The sequence below is a fragment of the Mangifera indica genome, chromosome 18, assembly GCF_011075055.1.
Source record: "Mangifera indica cultivar Alphonso chromosome 18, CATAS_Mindica_2.1, whole genome shotgun sequence".
In the NCBI taxonomy this organism is placed as follows: Eukaryota; Viridiplantae; Streptophyta; class Magnoliopsida; order Sapindales; family Anacardiaceae; genus Mangifera; species Mangifera indica.
Window position 1 is genome coordinate 9119679 of NC_058154.1, and position 20910 is coordinate 9140588.

At 30.7% G+C, this 20910-nt stretch overlaps 1 protein-coding gene and 1 pseudogene across 1 annotated transcript; both read right to left on the reverse strand.

Annotated features, from left to right (window-relative positions):
• Positions 1-259: 259 nt before the first annotated feature.
• On the reverse strand, positions 260-4241 carry LOC123202349 (mechanosensitive ion channel protein 6-like). The gene is made up of 5 exons (XM_044618233.1): positions 2308-4241; positions 1772-1895; positions 1131-1424; positions 822-1024; positions 260-720 (listed from the first exon to the last, which is right to left on the reverse strand). The coding sequence occupies exons 1-5, from the start codon at positions 4020-4022 to the stop codon at positions 414-416; spliced, it is 2643 nt and encodes an 880-aa protein (XP_044474168.1). The 5' UTR covers positions 4023-4241; the 3' UTR covers positions 260-413.
• A 10390-nt stretch (positions 4242-14631) lies between these two features.
• On the reverse strand, positions 14632-20469 carry LOC123201452 (annotated as a pseudogene).
• Positions 20470-20910: the final 441 nt, after the last annotated feature.

Genomic DNA, 20910 nt, shown 5'->3' on the forward strand with positions numbered 1-20910 from the left:
AATTATGCGTACTTATTTTAAATACATAAATAAGTACACACTTACATATATCATCATATGATTGAGTGATTTTGAATTAAGAATAAAATAATACCTAATCAAGTGATGAAACAAACAAGTGTGTGTCTATTTATGTACTCAAAGTGGGTACACATAGTATTGCTCAAAAGTTTATACAATTTGTTTATACATATAACATTACTCATTCAAAACATGGTACTGACAAGTAGTAAATTGCATCATCATATAAAAAATGACAGATGAGGAGAATATCATTTGATTCTACTATATAAACACAAGGCTATGAAGTTCATAACATTGAGGAAAAATAAGACAAACAACATAAGAAATGAAACAACATCCCAAATGGCACTATTTAATCTTCAAATACTGTTTTTCGCTTGTTTTACCTCTCAGCAAGAAGTTGCTGGCCGGGTTGAAGAGATGCGATCAAAGTTCATGGGATGCATTGAAGGCATGGAAGGCATGGCACGGACGTTTATGTCAATTGGGTATAAGCGATACTGGATGTCAAGCTCCTTGAAAATCTTAAACATTTCTTCAACCAAGAGGGCTCTCCTTAACCATTTCTCCCCCATGTCTTGGTGGTTCATTCTATGTGTTAGCCATACTGCTATCCTTACCCTGTTTAGTTCTTCCAGTTCCTTGAATATGATCATCGGTTGGGGATACCAGTGGTCCTTCTTGTTGTCGACATAACTGCAGAAGTACTCGATCATTACATGATCAAAGTAGTAAATAATTTTGAAGTGCAAAAGCAAGATAATGATTGCATATTATTAAAATTTATCAGTAGTTACCTTAGTATTTTCTGTTTCATGAGCGCAATCTTCTCTGCCGGAGTAGATACATGGATGCAAAACTCGACTGCATCTCCCATATCTGGACTTCGGTAGTAATTGCTAATAGCCTTGGTAGCAAGAACAATATTTGGAATAATAATCTTCTGGTTGTCGTATCTTAGGAAAACAGTAGTTAAGATGTTCATTTCTTCGACTACCATCTGCAATTTGATGGAAACATTACTTGGGTGAGCACACCGTCCATAAAAATAAAAGTTGTGTATTTGTGAAGGGATAGAAAGATGAACTGTTGTTTATTCAATATACCTGAACTCCGTCAATCTCACAACGATCGCCCACATCAAAGGGGTGCATTACAAACAGAAAGATAATGGCCTCAAATACTGTCTTGCAAGTGTTTCCAAATATGAACGCCACTAAAAGAAGCTGAGAGCTTATGAAGACTAGAAATTTGGTGGTGGCGATTCCCAATATAAGGAGCCAGATAATTACAATGATAATGGCAACCAAAATGTTCACCATACGATGAAGCCTGTTGACTGCTGTTTTCGTATCATTCAATGTAAATGCCAGTGCCTTCCGCTCTCTAAAAACATTAACCTAAAACAGATGCATTGCATTAACATCATATACCATATAACAATAAGTTATAGAACTCAACCTGAAATACCTACAATCAATCATGCCATCACAAACAAATATAAGATAGGTTGTTTTTTTAATGCATTCACTTCAACCTGAACTGAGAACTTGCATGCAAAAAGTTTTATAACTGTGTTCATTGATACTTTGGGAGATGCGAAGATACCCCAAAGATAATCAGAGATCAATGTGCACATATTTTGACCTTCGTTTAGCAAATAAATTGACATTTACTTTCATCACACAATGAACAGGAAAAAGAAGAAAGGAACAAGATATGCATAGAGCATATCACCAGTTCTTACCACCCAATACTTCAAGACTGACTTGCTGATTCTCTTGTTCTCAGACACTCCTTCAAAGAGACTCATTGTCTTCTCAGCCTCATCTTCTGGCAAGAATCGCATTAGGTCCTCCCGGAATATGAACCTGAAAAAAGAAATTTGCAACCAGGTATTAGCATTGATATCTTGTCAGAATCTCTCTACGAGATACAAGTGCAAATTGTATTCTTTATGCTTGATTTTAAATTTGCAAAATTTATAATTTTTCCTAGTAAAATTCATTACAACAAAAGAAACTAAAATGAACGGAGCTTTTTCATCAAGATATAGTTTGAGAGCAAAGTTTAAGAAATTACTGAGCAGACTCACCACAGATGGAACAAAGATAATGCAACTTTAAAAACAAACAGAAAATGTTAGTAAAAAGCTAAAAAGTAGACTCAACAACTAAATTCAAATTCAAAACAGGGTAGAAGTGAAATCAAATTGAAGGCAGACAATCACCCTATTTGCACATGTAAAATAGTCTTGCAAATGTGATAGGATTAAGCACATACTTGGACCCTTGCTTAGCCACATTCTGGAAAATTTTCTTTGCAGCAACTTTTGCCTCGTATTCATTTTTAATATGTGGTCCAGACTCATCAGCATGACTTGAATCTTGTATCTGTTCATCTAATGTGGTGAGAGATCCATGCCGGACTATGTTGATAAGCCTCTTCATATTCCAAGCAGAGACATTCTTATGGTTCAACTTGTGCAAGTGATCAATTGTGATTCCATTATCTTCCTTGCTGGAAAGTGCACGAGGACTCTTTTCCCCAGGAGGAGTTTTTTGTAGACTTCCACTCCCTATCACCTTTGCACTCTGTGGTGATGATAAGGTACTTGTCTTGAGGCCCGGAGGGATAGTAGCACCTGCATTCTGTAGTTTTTGAATCTCACTTGATATTCTTTCCTCTTCCTCCTCTGCCTTTTGTATTTCGATCACAGGAGGACCAGAAAGTGTTTCAATCACATATTGAGTGAACAATGCCTCCTGAATTCTGTCAAAGTATGTGCTCACATGGAAAGATGATGCAAGAACTTTCACAAGAAGCGCCTTCACCAACCACAACAACACACCTACTACTAGACAAACCAAGATCTTAGTTACAATCCGAAGAACTTTACTGTTCGTCTGCCTCTCAACTTTCTTATCAAACAGGTAATGCCAAGCAATCAACACAAGCCCCAACCAAATACAATTCTGTACTGCTTTCCTCAATCCATAAACAAAATACAAAACCCGTTTTCGCAACAAAAAGTTCCTTTCAAAAAAGAACACAACAATCCTCACGATCCAATTAGACACCAACCTACCACATATCAAAACCAAAATCAAAACCTCCCATTTCCACAAGTCGAGATTCCACAATTGCTTATCCCTTAAAAAATTAAAAGTCAAACTCCAAACTAACGCAGCTATAATCAAAATCAAAATTAACCATTCAATCACAACCCAAATACTAACTTTCTCCTTCTTATACTCATCTGGCAAATCCTCATCTGAGAATGGATCATCTTCTTCATCTTCAACATTTCTCCCAATAAACCCACTTTTCAACTGAGTTGATCTCCCTATAAACCCACTTTTCAACTGAGCTGATCTTCCCACAACTCTCCCAGATTTTTTATCGACTCTGTCCTGTGGAGGGTCCAACAACCGAGATTTAGGTTTAGTCATCAACAATTTAGATTTCCTATTAAAAGACACATTACTATTAAACGACCGATTAGAAGAACACTTCAAAACCTCTCCTTCATAATCTTTTTGTGGAGATTCTTTATAACTGTGATTAGAATGCCTTCTTTCTAAAGACTCCAAGGAAACTCTATTATCTCTATTATACAGAGTAGGCGACTCAGCTACCGTTGGTAAAGTCGGTATAGTATCAATATTACCATTATTTTCACTAGCTGCTTCTTGCTGTTGAAGTTCATCCATGCCCAAATCCATATCAAGACAGATCTCACCTGAAGCCTTCTGCTTATGAAGAAACTGACCAATCAACTTCGAGGGTGGATATTCAGCTCCTGCACCGCGCTGCATGAAATCAAAATCCCCACCTTCTTGAACACTCTTCCCTTCTTCCCCGCTCTTCTTCTTTATGTTACCGCTGGTTTTCTTCTGGTCTGTATCTTGCCAAAAATCATAACTTGACTCTCTCCAAATCGTGCTGGTGTTGGTGTTGGTGTTGGTGTTGATTGTACTTGTTTTATCACCGTCCATCTTGATGACAACCTCTCACCGGTCAGCAGAATCAACGGCCATACTAAACTCCCTCACGTTCACACCTTCAAACAAGCTAGAAACAAAAATACAAACTTCAAAGTCGTGGAGAATTGGGAAAATGTGGGTGGCTTTTGTAAGTGAAAGGAGGTGTTTGATTTCAGGGTGTGATAGTGGAAGAAAACATGGAGACGCGTGCATTAAAAGAGGCAATAAAGAAACACTGAAGAGACAGAGACACTGTGAGATATGACAGAGAAAGACGAAGACAGGTGGAGTAACCACTTAATTTATTAGTTTGTTGAAACAATTCCGAACGTACAAAATTCTCTAGAAATTTTCTAAATAAAGTTCAGTTCTGTCTTGCCTCTCGAATTAGATAGATGGGCGTTTTAATTTAAATTTAACTTATAATTTATTTAAATTATATTTAAAAATTATTAAAATAATATTATTGTATTAATAAATTAAAATTTCAAATTATGAATTAAAATTTTAAATTTAAGTAATGAATTTAAATAATAAATTTAAATAAAACTTAAATCAAATCATTTTTATTCAAATCAAACTTGAACTACTCTTAATATTATTTTGATGAACTTAAATCAAATTCGAATTAAACTATTTTTTATTTAAACTAAACTAAAAGTAAAAGATATTTAAGTTCGATTTGATTCATATCAATCCCAACTTTTATGAATTCGATGTGAAAGTATTTAATATATTTGAAATTATTAAAATTAAAAAATATTGAAACGAAATTACTTCGTTTAAAAAATCTAGTATTAAACATATCGATTTTTTATCCTCATCTGTGGATTTGTAATAAAATTTTGTTTTATATTAGAGGGGAAAGATGATAAAAAGGGAAAAAAATAGTTCTACTATAGAAAGTTTTCGTATTTTTAAATTACCCAAAAAACAAGTTCTCCTATTTTTATTACTATATTATTGGAAATTAAAGCAAATATATATATATATATATATATATATATATATATATATATATATATATATATATATATATATATATACACATATGCAAATCCTGATTTGAAATAAATTCATAAATAAAATTTGTATGAATTTATTATGTGATACACAAATCATATAATATTATATTATTAGATAATTTTGAATTAAAAATAAAATAATAATTAAATCCAATCACATTATAAATAGTATCAGGCTTGCAGACGTAGAACAAAAATCAAAATCGAACGGATAGGCGACATATAATTGGGCAACCAAAGATGAAGATGTGTGACGCAAAGTTTTAAGAACCGAATCAAATTATAAATTGTTTTGAAATCCAATTGAGATCAAACCAATCAAGTCATTTTGACTGATCAATCCAACTGAATTTTCAGTTTTGTGTTTTTTAAAATCATTTAGTTAGCTCATTAATGAAGGTATACATTGATTCATGTTCATATTGGTCCCCTGCAAATGTTTAAAAATGGCTACTGTTTGGCTGTTTTTTTTAATTCTTTAATATAAAAGTTTAATGTCGGTTTCAAACAGGGGTCATGAACCGGAACTATCAGTTCCAGACCGATTACGAACTATCCTGTAATGGTTTCGATTCAAGGTTTTTATTTTTTTGAATTATGAATCGGTGATTCCGAATCGAAACCGTCGATTCATGAACCGTGGCCAGACCTATTTATTGTTGTAAAGTAGTCTTAGGTTGCCGTAAAGTTGAAATCTTAGGTTGAAAGTTGAAGATGACATAGATATTTATTATTTGGAGGATACGCTTTACTAAATTTGAATGATGATAATGCCCCTCTTCTTATTTAGTAAACTTTAGGCCAAAAGATTTGTTACCACCCAAGGTATAATGAAATAATAAAGTGATTTTTTAAAATTTTTGAAAATTTAAGCACTTTTCTACGAGTAAAATTTTATTTAAAAACTCCATTAAAATTAAAAGAAAATTATTATTTAATAAAAAAATTTTAAAACATAAAATTTATTACATTCTTCTCTAAATTTTAAAAATTAACATCATGACATCATCTAGATTAGACAAATCCAAAAAATTCATTTGAATGATGAAAATGTCGTCGTCCAAACAAAGTGTCAATAAATGACTCTTCGTTTGAATGACAATGTATGTAGATAAAAATCATCTAGATTTTCAAACAATTTTCATCTAGATTTTCAGATGAAAATAGTTTGGATTTCTAGACAATTTCATCGATCCATGGTCGGAGAGGAGAGGGAGAGAGGCCAGGATGGAGGACCGCTGACAGATAGAGCTAACTCATAATTATTTATTATTATTTTATTAGTTGGATTTACGAGTGTCTTATTTCCATAATATCAAAATTAAAAAATTAGTTTAAAGATTAAAAATTTTAGATATAAAAAATTATTATATTTAATAAAATTTGATAAGTATAAATAATCATTATATTTACTAAAATATAATAAAATAATACTAATATATTATTTTACTTAAATACTTAAGGTATAATTATTCTAAAATATTTTTTATATTATTTATTATATTACTTCAAAATAAAATTATTTTCATTCTAAAAAATTAAAATATAATTATTATAAAATTATCATTATCTTTTAATACTTAAGATAAAAATGATAATAAGAATATCTCTTATATTATTTGTTATATTATTATTAATAATAAAAAATTGTTAAAATAATTTTGAAAGCCGGATAAAAAATATTTAAATGAAAGATATGAAACTTGATGGATGATGTCGGGTTATTTGTTATAATACTTATGATGACTCATCACTATCTATTATTATTTTGTAATTAAATTGGAAAATTAGGTTGACATTTTTTAATATGTTCAGTAATATTAAATAATATAATATGAAAAAAATTAGGTTAAAATTAAAATTTTTATGCAAAATTTAATTGAAATTAATCTGATATAACTTAAAATTAAATCAGGTTAAATTAAGGCTAACATAAATGTAATTAAAACGAACTCAAACTAATTCAAATATTTAGAAAGTTGAAATTTTATATATTATATATAATTGTAATTGTTCTAATTATTATTATTTATTTAAGTTTATTTTATTTTTTGGTGGTAAAAATGATATTTACTTGATAAGATTATTCTCATTTTTAAAGGGTATGGTGTATAATTTTTTAAACTATTTATAAATAAAACGAAATATTATATTGTATTTTTTTGTTAATAGATAAGATAATTTAGTAAAGAAATTAAAATATTAAAAACACTTAGAAAAATAGAAATATGAGACAATCTCATGTCAATTCAAACATAATTCATGTTAAGTTAAAATTAAAAAATTTAATATAATTCTAATTAAGCTAAGTTAAAGCATAGGGTTTTTAACCTAAAATTTGAGCTGATGCAATATAAAAATAGCATTAAAGCTTTCTTATTATATAATATTTTCAATTAAAAAATTTAGAATAATATAATAACAATAATGTTATATATCCAAGATTTATATAATTTTTCCTTCACATATTTTTTTATTTATTTAATAGAATATGAAATATTTTAGGGGTTAGGTAAAATATAAATATTAATAAATCCTAGTTTAATAAGATAATTATGGGGGTAAGTAAGAAAGAACAGGTGCCTTTCTGAAAATTGAACGACTACGTGTCCCAATTGTTCTCTACGGTAAAGAAAAATGAGGCCAAAAAGACTTATTCACAACGAACGTTTGACGAATTTGCAAACTTTCACTGAATTTAAATACTTGTTTGTCATCAAATTTTTATTAAATTTTTTTATTAGAAATAAAGAAAAATCATTATTTTATTGAGAGATATTAATTAAAATAGACATCTAATTTCTCATGTAAACGTTTTTTAGTAGCAATTCTTATTTTTTACCTTTTTAAGCAATTTGTATTTTTCATTCCAAAAATATCCCTCATTTAATTTCTCAACGTTTACCGTAGTATTTCACCGATTAATTGTTTACATTTCACGATACACATTAAGATTAAGTTATCTGTAATGAATAAAATCTATAGATTAAAACCCAGATTAATTTTTTATAAAATAATTGATTGTTATATATCAAAAATAATTGATATAACGAAAACGGTATGTTTTTCTTAAAACGTTGTGTTTTCTTCTCAAATAGGTTGCGTGAAGGGGTGCGAGAATTTGGAAAGAGATGCGGGAATCTGGAAAAGGATGAGAGAATTTGGAAAGGGGTGCGGGAATCTGAAAAGGGGTGCGGGTGCTGGAATGAGTGCGGGAATTTGGAAAAGGATGCGGGAAAGGATGCGCGAAAATATAAACGAGTACGTATATTATAAAAGGGGTGCGGAAATTATAAAAGGGGTGCGTGAAAATAATGAACACAAAACGGGTGCGTAAAAATACAGATGGGTGTATGAAAATATGAAGGGGTGTGTGAAAATACAAACGAGTGCGTAAAATATAAAAGGGGTGCGGGAGAAACATATCTCCTGCACCCTTTTTATAATTATAAAGGGGTGCAAGAGATCCCCCGCACCCCTTTTATATTTTACGCACTCGTTTATATTTTTACGTATTTCTTCACATTTTCACACACCTGTTTATATTTTTACGCACCTGTTTTGTATTTTCATACACCCGTTTGTATTTTCATACACCCCTTCACATTTTTAAGTACCCATTTCTTTTTTCACACACCCCTTCACATTTTTACGCACCCATTTTGTGTTCATTATTTTGACGCACTCTTTTATATTTTACGCATCCGTTTGTATTTTTACGTGCCCCTTCACATTTTCAAACACCCGTTTGTATTTTTACGCACCTGTTTTGTATTTTCACGCATCTGTTTGTATTTTCATGCACCCGTTTATATTTTCACGCACCCGTTCACATTTTCACGCACTCGTTTTGTGTTCATTATTTTAACGCACCCGTTTATATTTTCAAGCACCCATTTGTATTTTCACGCACTCGTTTGTATTTTCATTCACCCATTCTCGTACCCGTTTGTATTTTCTTATAAAAGTATATAAAAATAAATTATTTTATAAAAAATTAATCTGTTTTTCATCTGTAGATTTTATGTATTACAAAAACTTAATCTTAATGCGTATCGTCTGAAATATAAGCAATTAATCGGTGAAAAGCTACGGTAAACGCTGAGAAATTAAATGAGGGGTATTTTTGGAATAAAAAATATAATTTGCTTAAAAAGGTAAAAAGTAAGAATTGCTTCAGAAAAAAGTTTACGCGACAAACCGGCTACCTATTTTAATTAATTTCCCTTTTATTAATAATATTAAAAAAATATAATTTTATCTTTTTTTTTTTTTAAAGTTTTGAAAACTAACAATTTTATTTTAATCTTAACTTTTTTTGTTTTGAAAAGTGACTTTCCCTTTCTTAGAGTTTTTTTCTTCTCTCTCCAATTACAACAACTATTTAACAGAAGACAAAGACAAGATGAAGAGACAATGACCATCTCTAGCAAATAAAGACACATGTTTGTCTCCGTTGATGAACTTCGTCTACCAGAGATTGTCATCGTCTTTTTATCTCATCTTCATCTTCGTATCTCATCTTCATCTTCGTCTTTTATTAGATGGTTGTCGTCGTCAATAGAGTAGGAAAAAAAACCCTAAGAATATGAGGAAAAAAATCACTTTTTAAAATTGAAAAAATTTAAACTGAAGTGAAATTATTAATTTTCAAAACATGAGAAAAAACTAGAATAAAATTATATATTTTTTAATATTATTGATAAAATAACGATTTTACTTTTAATTTTAACAAAAAATTTTAACAAAAATTGAATAATAAATAAGTATTTAAATCCTTAAAACTTTAGAAAATTTACCAAAACTTAGGTAGGAGTAAGTCTTTTGACAAAATAAAAAAAAAAGTTCAGCTTGCTAGTGGCACAACTCTTTTGGTGACAAGCCATGATCAGCTTCATCTCAACTCAACATCATTACAATCACAAAGTTCTTCGAATGTTCAAGTCCAGTAATGATGTGGGCGGGGCCAAAAATTGCCCATAGTTGTTGCTAGATGGATATGACAGTTCATGTTCTCTGGTCCGTCTTCGTTGTCATTTCGGATTTCAAATCAAAATCTTTAGCCCGAATTTTATTAAAATTAAAATCGTGTTAAAAATTTTTAATTTTTATTTAATATAAAATATATTTAAACTGCTATGATATAATCCAGTTTTACTTAAAATTATTTATTAATTTCACCTTTTAAATGTTTTAGTATTTTTATTTATGATAAAATTATGTATATTTATTTTAAATATATATATATATATATATATATTAATATGTATTATTATATAATTAAATGATTTCTAATTAAAAATAAAAAAAATCGAATCATATGTTAATATATATACATTTGTTTATCTAAAATTGATACGTATAATATTATTCTTTAATTTATTTATCAAATTATCCAACTTATGATTAACAAAATATATAATATAACATTTTATCTGATTTACATATAATCTAAAAATTTATATATCAATACTATTTAAAACACACAGGCAATTTTAGTAATTAAATTTGACTTTCATTATAAAAAATAAAATATATTTAATTAAAAATTAATAATAATTGAAGTGATTATAAATATATGGAGATATATTATATGTAATATACAAAGATTTTAGCTATTATTTATATTTGTCCTCCAACATATATTCACATTACCTTAACAAATTCTATTATAGTAACTTTTTTTTAAGAAGACGTTTAGTTCTGAGAATATTTTATTACTAAAATTGAAAAATTAATTTAAAGGTAGATTACCTTAAAGATTACTAGATATAAATTATTATTATATTTGATAAAAATAGGTAGGTATATATTGGATTTAGGTCTATCTAAGACGGATCGATCCGATTTGGTTTAATTTAACTATCAAAGGTAGTTATAAGAGGAAGTTGGAGGGCAGCTGAACATATATAAATTGTCCAAACTGCCTCCCTATAGAGGTAATGCTATTTTTTTTATCAGATGAACCTTCTTTTTCTTCTTCTTCCTCTCCTGCAAAACCGAAAAGCACAAATTCTGTCTCCCAATGAAAATCAATACGTGAGCAAATGATGTTGTGGAAATAAAGTAACGTCAATGTCTCACATCATATTAGAATGGGCTTCGTCAGAATTAAATCCGAGTACGTAAATTTAATATTTACAATAATTCACATAACTTGATTTTTGGCATTATTGTTCCTAACAGTATAAATAATTATTGTATTTGATTAGAGATAATAAAAGAATACTAGTATATTATTTTACTTAAAGATCCTTAGATATAATTATTCTAAAATATTTATTTATGTTATTTGTTATATTAATTGAAAATATGATTATTTTTATCCAAAAAATTAATAAATAAATTAATATTATAATAAAATCAGGATTACGTTGATAATCTTTTAATCCCTACGGTGGTGGTGACAATCAGATTATCTTTTATATTACCTGTCACATCACTATTGGTAATAGAAGATTATCAGAATCTTTTATTACTTATAAACTAAACAAAGTAATGTAAGTAATAAAAAGAGAAATTACTAGAGTAATATTTAATCCCCCGCAACCGAATGCACCCTTAATATTCATATAAGTTCAGTTACTTTTGTGTTAATCCAAACACGATTTGATTTAGTTTTGAGTTGTATTGAGTTTATCTCTTATATTACTTGTCACAATACCATTGGTAATAGAAAATTATCAGAATTTTTTATTACTTATAAACTAAACAAAGTAATATAAGTAATAAAAGACAAACTACTAAAGCAATCTTTAATCTCCCTCACCCAAACGCACCCTAAATATTCATATAAGTTCAGTTACTTTTGTGTTAATCCAAACACGATCTAATTTAGTTTTGAGTTGTATTGAGTTTATATAAATTAAATTCAATTGTAACCTAATTTTTTATGTGTCAAATTATATAAAAGTAACTGCTCATGTTTAAAATTGTCAGCTCTGTTGTGAAAATAAATGAGCTTTTATATTCCTATTAAAGTTATGCTACTGTGTGTAGTCTCTCATGCTAAATTAAGCTCTTGTTTATTCAATGCACATGACAATCCTAAATCAGAAAACAATAAATTCCACACCAAAATCTTGAGGAAAGCTACCAACAACTCACCTCCCACATTTTGCATGCAAATAGAACTCATACATATAGACTATACATGGAGGCATATGCTCGTATTTTCAAACTAAAGCTTCCCTAACGGGATATCAAAACATTCCAATCGTAGAGAAAAAATAAGAGTAAATTATAAAAGAAATTGCAAATTGCATTGAATTTTTGTTTTTCTCTTTACGTTTTTGCATCTCTATAAATGATATCACAATTCCGTTAACACTTGTCCTATGCCAGGTGATACCAAGGTATAAGCCCATTATGTTTGTCCAACATCTTTCCAATTCTTTCAACAATAATACAAAGCTATATCATTGAAAATGTCATCCCAGTATTGATTTAGAAATGTCAAAATGCATGTCTCCATCCTGTCTGCATCAAGTCCCATGTTGATCGCCTAAACTTATGGGGGTCTTTGTCCCAATGTGACAGATTTCAACTTGCAACTATACATGGTAAATGAGCATAACGAATACATTATTATACTCAACTTAGCGGGGGAACCCCACTGTTTACACTCAATTGCTACAATCAGATAACTACAGGAAACAAAAGAGCAATACTATGCATATTTAATTTAATTTAATTTAAGTATATAAATAAATATATTTATGTGTGTTATTATATAATTTAGTGATTTTAAATTAAAGATAAAATAATATTTAAATTTAAAACTTAAAATATGATATATATATATATATATATATATATATATATATATATATATATATATCAAGTATGCACCTATTTATGTATTTAAAATAAACATATATAATTTATATCGCATAAAATAATACTACATATATATATTTTTAATACATATTCTACCAATATAAAATGTACAAAGAAAATTTTTTATTTATTAATAAAATTATACGTATTTATTTTAAATATTTAAATAATTATATATTTAATATATATTATTATCATATAATTATATAATTTTAAATTAAAAATAAAATAATATTTAATTATATAATTATATATATATATATATATATATTTATTTATTTATTTATATACTTGGGTTAGAATGTAAGCTTACCGGAGGGTGACGAAGAAACACGAAGACCGTTAGTTGGCTTATTTATGAAAAGCAACGGTTTGTGAACAAAGGGTTATTGAATGTATTACATCACCAAGTTTGACACCTTTTTCAAACTAAATTTGATAGAAGTTTGAAAATTTTTTAAACCTAATTTAATTTAAATTTATTAATATTATTTATTTTTAAATATATATTATTTAAATTGAATTATAGTTTTATAAAACATAATATAAATATAAAAAATAAATATGAAATATATATAAAAAAATGTCAAAATAAATATAAAAAAATAAATTATATACTTAATTATTTATTGAAAAATTTTGTCAAATGTAATTATATATATATTAAAAAAATATAGTTTACAATTAGGATCAATTTGAAAATCGTCCAAATTGTAACCCAAATTGAAAAGTGTTTTTAAAAAATTTATTAACCGAAACTAAACCATAATTTATAAGTGGTTCAATCTAGTTTTACGATTTGAATTGAATTATATCCACTCTTAAAAAGTTATCAAAAAAGATTAGAGATTTGAATAACAAAATATTAGGCTTTTTATTTTGTATAGGTATGACATTATGATAATTAATTAAAAATGTAAAGGACATTTTTGAACTTTAAAGATTTAGAAAAAATGGAAACGTAACAAAACGATAAAAATATATACTTAGTATGAAAAACGTATAAAATATGTCTTTAACACATTTTGAGTTTAAAAACTCAGAACGATGTGTTTAAAACGTAAATTAAACGAGAATGTAAATAATTTGTGTTTTTACTACTAGGACTACGAGCACAAATAATAAAATGTCACTGTATAATTAAGTAATTTTAAATTAAAAATAAAATAGCACTTAATCAAATAGTAACATATCATTGTTTGTGTATTATTAGAGATTAAATAATCTGTTGCAAGAGTTTCTAATAGCTCATAAAGGCTTCCCTTGTATGACAAATGAAATCGATTTAGCAAGGCCATCTTAAAAGCAATTCATGTTTTGACCAGAGATCGAGCTTCCAACCATTGGAACCTGCTCAAGGCCATCGTATCCATACAAAGTACTGCCAAAGTGACTTTCTCCCACTCTTGGATTCAATTATGCAGGTCCTCCTTATTGAAGATCGATAACTCTAGTTGTCATAAGTGTCATTCATTCCGAGTGAATTATTTGGAAAAAGGTACCACCACCTAGACCGGAGCTTCCACTGCTAAAACCAAACCTTCCACTACAAATACCTTCCCATGACTCTGTAGTTATATATGTTTTCTGGTCCTTCACAAAGGATCTCAACACCTCAATCGATTGCCCCATCTCAACCAAGTCTTTCTCAACCTTTTTACTCTCAAACCCATCGTTGTTATTACCATAACCTACGTCGAATACTCTGATACCACTTTGATAAGATTCAACTAGCAATTATGGTAAAAACACAAGAAGACACAAACAAATGGTAAATGGGTATAAGGAATCTCATCTTATTTAACAACTTAGCAGGATACCCCCACTATTTACACTTTAACAGCTACAATCAAACAACCACAAAGAGAAAAATTAAAATGAAAGACACTTCCAACATTTTGTGGAGCCGAAGACCTCCCTAGCACAAAGCTCATAAATATTCTCCATCCCTTTCATAACAACCCACCCAGCCCTTCAAACAAGTGCCTCATTCCCTAGCTCTCCCTCTCTCTCCCCCATGAGTTATTGCCATGTGGTTTAATCCCTCTTTCATGGAATCTTCCAAAACCGTTTCAGCCCTTAACAAATTCTCTCCTATGTGTTGCTCTATTCCTCCTACGATGCGCTTTAACAGGTCTAAAAGAATGTAACAGAAAAATTCTTTCATATTTCTTTTGTAGAATAGATAAGAACAATCTCAAAAATGCAATGACCTAGTTATTTTAGAAAAATGAGTTAAAGACAAATTTGTAGTTACAAAAATAGAGAAATGTATGTCATTTAGTTTAAGAATTTAGTAATTTAGTTTCCTGCTTAGAATAGCATACCAAATATATAAATGTTGTATTTCACTATAAATAATAAATATGGAGAAATATTTCTTCTCTCAAACTACACGGTATCAAAGTTCTTATTGTGACTTTGAACTTCCACCATAGAAGACCTCGAGAAGGCACCTTAAACATGTACTTGATTTGCTAGTAAAAACAAGAATGCTTGAGTGTAAGCCTATAGACACAACAATAGTTCAAAATCATGGGTTGGAATATCACTCGAACTAGATAGCCATTAACAAAGAAAGGTATGAATGCCCTATGGGAAAATTGACCTACTTGTCTCTTATACGATCGGATATTGTCTATGTTATGAGTGTAGTGAGTCATTCATGCAAAATCCTAGTGAGGATCACATGAATGCAATGCTTTGGATTTTATGATACCTGAAATCTTCTCCAAGAAAAGGACTCATGTTCAAGAACTGCAATCATTTAAACATTAGTGGCTACACAGATGTTAACTGAGTTGGAGGTATCATTGACAGAAAATCTATATCAGAATATTTCACCTTGATGAGTAGGGTTGGATTCGAGCCGAGTCGAGCTTGAGCTCGGCTCGGTTTACATATAGCTGAGCCCGAGTTCGAGTTCGAGTTCGTCGAGCTAGTGAAAGCCAAGCTCGAACTCGGTTCGAACTCAGCTCGGCTCGTTGTTCGTTATTAAAACGACATCGTTTTAATACATATTAGTCAAAACGATATCGTTTTATATTAAAATTTTTAATTGAAAAATTTGGCGAGTAGCTCGAGCTTGAGCTCAATCGAGCTCGGCTAAGGCTGACTCGTTTCGGGATCGTTCGAGCCGAGCTCGAGCTGGCTTGGTTCGAGTCCAGCCCTATTCATGAGAGACAATCTAGTCACTTATAGGAGCAAGAAACAAAAAGTGGTTGCATTGTTTAGAGCAAAGGACAAGTTTAGAGGCATGGCTAAAGGGCTTTGCAGGCTTCTTTGGCTAAAGAGGTTACTAAAAGAAGTTGGCTATTCAACCGATTCTCCAAAGAATCTATTTTGTGATAATAAAACGACTATAAAGATTGCACAAATCCCAGTTCAACATGATCAAACAAAACATGTCAAAGTGGACTGATATTTTGTCAAGGAAAAACTTGAAGCCAAGATAATTCACTTTCCGTTTGTAAAATTAGAAGATCAATTGGCTGATATACTTACAAGAATATAACAACTCACTAGACAAGTTCAGTCTAATATAACAACTCACTAGACAAGTTTAGCCTTAGAGACATCTATACACCAACTTGAAGGGGAGGTGTTCGTGTGAGCCGTTGACAGAAGATCTCGTGGAAAGATTATGGGGATACAAGATGTTGTGGAGATGCACAAACTATCAGTGTAAGTGAATGGTGGCACGAATTTATAGATCTCTATATTTAGTAACTACAAATATGTCTTTAACTCATTTTCCTAAAGTAACTAGATCATACCATCTTGAGATTATTCTGATGCATAATTTCCTACATCTTTTTTATAGACAAACAAATAATAAAGCCACATTAGAGAATGGTAGTAAGTTTCTAGGTACAATTCATTTGTGCAAGTATGGATATGACCTTTCAAATTTTAGCATTGAAGGGCAAAGTGGTAAGGTGCACACTTCTTAGTGACAGCATGAAATCATGTAAGTCAGTTTTGGAGAATAAATTGCTGAATCAGTACTGCCAAAATGCTGCCCACTGATATGTTGATGACGTTCACAGCATCATTATTAAGCTGCAGAAACAGAGGAGGTACCCAGTAAGAAACAGAGCTCATGATCATGAAACACCAACCAGACATGCAGATCAAACAGCTACTGATCCCAAGTTCCAACCTTCACAAAAAATATCCGTAAATGGAATGCTGAAGTAATCTAAAGTTCAGACCGGTCAATAGTACTGCTGATATCAGATTGTCAATTCAACATAAATAGTCCAACCAAACAAGAAGACTAACAAGAAGACTCATGTAATGTAATTGATCTTGACATATGGGCGATAGATGGCAAACGTAACATTATTAACTGGGATGAAAAATTAAAAAGCAGTCATTGAAATGGGTGCTTATCCAATGATATCCTTCTTTATCTTGAAGTGCAGCGCCTATTACACTCTCGCCAAGATTAGCAATCTGGGAAGCTATTACACATATAACTGCTTCAGGTGCATTTATCTGTTTAATAAGGGAATAAAGCAGAGAGGATAATAAAACAGTGGGCAAATATTTCTTAAGTTCAGAGTCTAACAATCAAAATAATAGGAAACATTTAAAAATGAAACTTAACCAAAGTTTACAAAACCAAACAAAGACCAAAAGACCAAACTTAGACTTACCATCAAAATACATTAAAGTAGGGCTAGATTTAAGCCGAATCTGTTCAAGCTCAAACTTAACTCGAATGAGTTCAACTCAAGCAAGTTTAAGTTTGTGAGTTAAATATTTTCAAGTTTGAGCTCGATCTCGAGCTTTAGGAGTGTTTGTTCAGCTAAAATGACGTTATTTTGATCAATCTGCATCAAAATGACATTGTTTTAGTATCAAGTCAAGCTCAAACTTGAGCCAAACTCAAGCTCTTGAATCAAGCTCGACTTCTCTTAAACGAATTGAGCTTAAATACCTTTAAAGCGAATTCAAGCTTGACTCTACTTAAGTTGAGTCAAACTCAAACTTAAGTGAGCTCAAACTCAACTCTATTTGAATCTAATCTCTCATTAAATGACAAAAGCTTAAAATTAACAAACAAATCCCATTTTCATGGGTACATGAACCAGCCTCCGAGTTTATTCACTTTATGTACATTGGGTAATCAAATGTTTTTTTATATATATATAGAGATATAGTTATAGAGAGAGAGGGATGCAATCAATATCTGGGAGTAAAGAAAATAGCTTGTACAGCTACACCAAATAAGTTCACAAAGGAGACAAGCCAGCTCAAACAAAAAGAAGGAAAAAACTTCATTAAACCATGTTTGGTATCAACATATACATTAAATAATAGTGAAGAGATAAGCGGTGATACCTGGCCCACGTAACAACCAACAGACGCTAAGATAATTGATGCTAAAATTCCGGCAACTGTTCCCTCAATGCTAACAGCCCCTTCTGTTCCCTGTGGAACTACTTTAAATGTTGTAACTAGATACCTGCTCATGATGCACTAACTTGGTCCATTAGAATTCCATATTGGGACATTGTGAAAGCAATATACTCAAACTAATCTTGTTTTCAGTGCATGCATGTCATGTGCATCATAAATTGATTATTAGCTAACCAGAGACACAACTTCAACCAGGATTAGTTCATTTATCAAGTTAAATACTCACACAAAAAAAATAAAAATAAAAATTCAACAAAAAGTAATTCTTTATCAAGTTAAATACTCACACAAGAAAAATAAAAAATCACTTATTTATAAACTTTACATGCCAATAAAACTCTTGCTTCTTCTTTTATATTGCAATATCCAAAGATTTAACTTGTGTTGCATAGCACATCTATTCTAAAATTAACAAAAAAGACCAAAAAAAGAAAAAAACTGGAAAACACGTTGCGGCTTCACAAAATGCCTTAACTGTACACCAATCTTAGCCCCCAACAGCTTAAAATGTTGATCCATTTGGGAATCTCTGGATCTGAGCCTATTTTCAACTCACCAATAACAAGTTTTAAGTTACAATATAGTATATGGGTATGTAACTATATATGTTTGTACTTCGGTCTGTATATATAATTAATATAAATTCTAGTGCTATCCATTAGCTTATTAATCATATTTTTGTTCATTGATATGGATTTACTTGTAGTTTTCCAAGCACTTCGAATGTTGTTAACACCTTTTAAATTAAACCCGATCAATTTCAATTCCTAGCCAGTCATTTATTTCCAAAACACTTTTTTCATCAAGTGAGCTGAAGAGAGTGCTACTCAGACCAAGCAGCACTATACTTACGTTGTTTTGCCATATGCCTTCCCTATCTCACTTGAGACAGTATCACTCAACTTAGTACAAAAACCGGAAACAAATCTGAGCTGCCGAAGCCGATAAAATGCCTTTCCCCCTACTCCATATATTGAGAGAACCTCTTCTTCCTTTCCTCTTTTCAGCAACCCCTTGTACTTCCTTTTGAGCCATTTTTACTTTTGTTGCTGCAGTACCCTGAGAGACATAAAAAGACCACTCAGCCCATACATAAAGGCATGTAAAAGAGCAGAAACATGGCAATCCTAACAATAAAACTTATGATTGGAAGAAAAAAGAACCATAAAATCTCTACAATTCTGATGCTTGAACAGTGTTATACAATTATACTCCTCAATTTTCAACTTTCAGAAAGCCTATTACTCCTAACACAACACTATGTTATCACAACAAATGTAAAGCTGTAAAAAACCTTCCATGTTACAATTGCGTGTTTGACCACACATCATTTCATTACAAATCATCGTCTAGTACCAGTAACAACAGTCTTTCACAAAGTATATCAGCAGTCAAGTATTAAAGCCAATACCTGTACATATACTTATGAACAATGGCATATCATAACTATTCTAATTTTTATAACAGTAGAACATTTTTTTATATAATTTCTAGTGAATCAAATTCAAATCGAACAGATTAAAACATACTAATATAAGCTATCATAGAATAAATAGATCAAGTACTCTAACTTCCCTCGTTAGTCAAAAACCAGAAGAACATACAAGTGTATACATAGGTTTAAACTTACGATAACGAAAAATGTAGCTACAAGAAGAAATCCGTAGGGTCCAAAAGCGCGCCACGTAAGAGTGCCGAGGAAGAACGCGGCGGCAATTCCTGAAGTAGACAAACCAGAAAGCAAAATCGGAGAGCCTAAGACGAAGATCACGATGTTACTGAGCAAAGCAGACTGCCACGTGGGAGCATCTGATTGCATCAGGCTCATGGCCTCCGATACCGCTCCCTGTATCGATGGAACAGCATCAGCTCTCCGAATTGACAACATTTTACTGTGATTTAAGTTGTAGTTAAAGTTAGTGTATTTACAATTGAGAATATTGAATTTGGATTTGCCGACTTTTTGGAGTAAATTTGAGTCTCGGAACAGTACAGAAGGAACCGGCGGAGATTTGATGACATTTACTGGTTCAGATTTTTGGGTTGGGGGGTCTGAATTTGTCTCGGGTTGCATTCAAAATACCCGGTTTAATTTGTTTAAGAGATCTATCCGAAGTCCGAACAAGATCAATTTTAAGATCGGTTCAAGTTTAAAACAGTTAATTCGAAATTAATAAATTAAAATTGAAATAAATAAATTCCAATGATAAAATATCACATGTTTTTTTGTTGTGTTCTTTCTTTGTGCATCTTCTTCTAATAGTCTTTGTATTCCATTGATAAATATGTCTGTGGGTCGGATTGGACCATGTCATAACCTACTTTGGTGTAGCCGGTAAGTTCACGGGTTGTGTCAGGCCGAAACTGATGAAATTACAGACCATGTTAGCCTGTTGAAAAGCAAAATCCAGGGTACAAGCATAACCTCCTGAATCGTGCCTCTGTGAGCCGTTTTACAAGATCGCCCGCATGCTTTTTGGTCAACCCACCAAAAATTAATTGTTTATATATTATTGTTTGTGGGTTGGTTCATGACCCTTTCCCATGGGCCCTATACAGTGGGCTTTAATAGTCGCTCTTGACACAACACGCAGTTTTACGAGCCACGT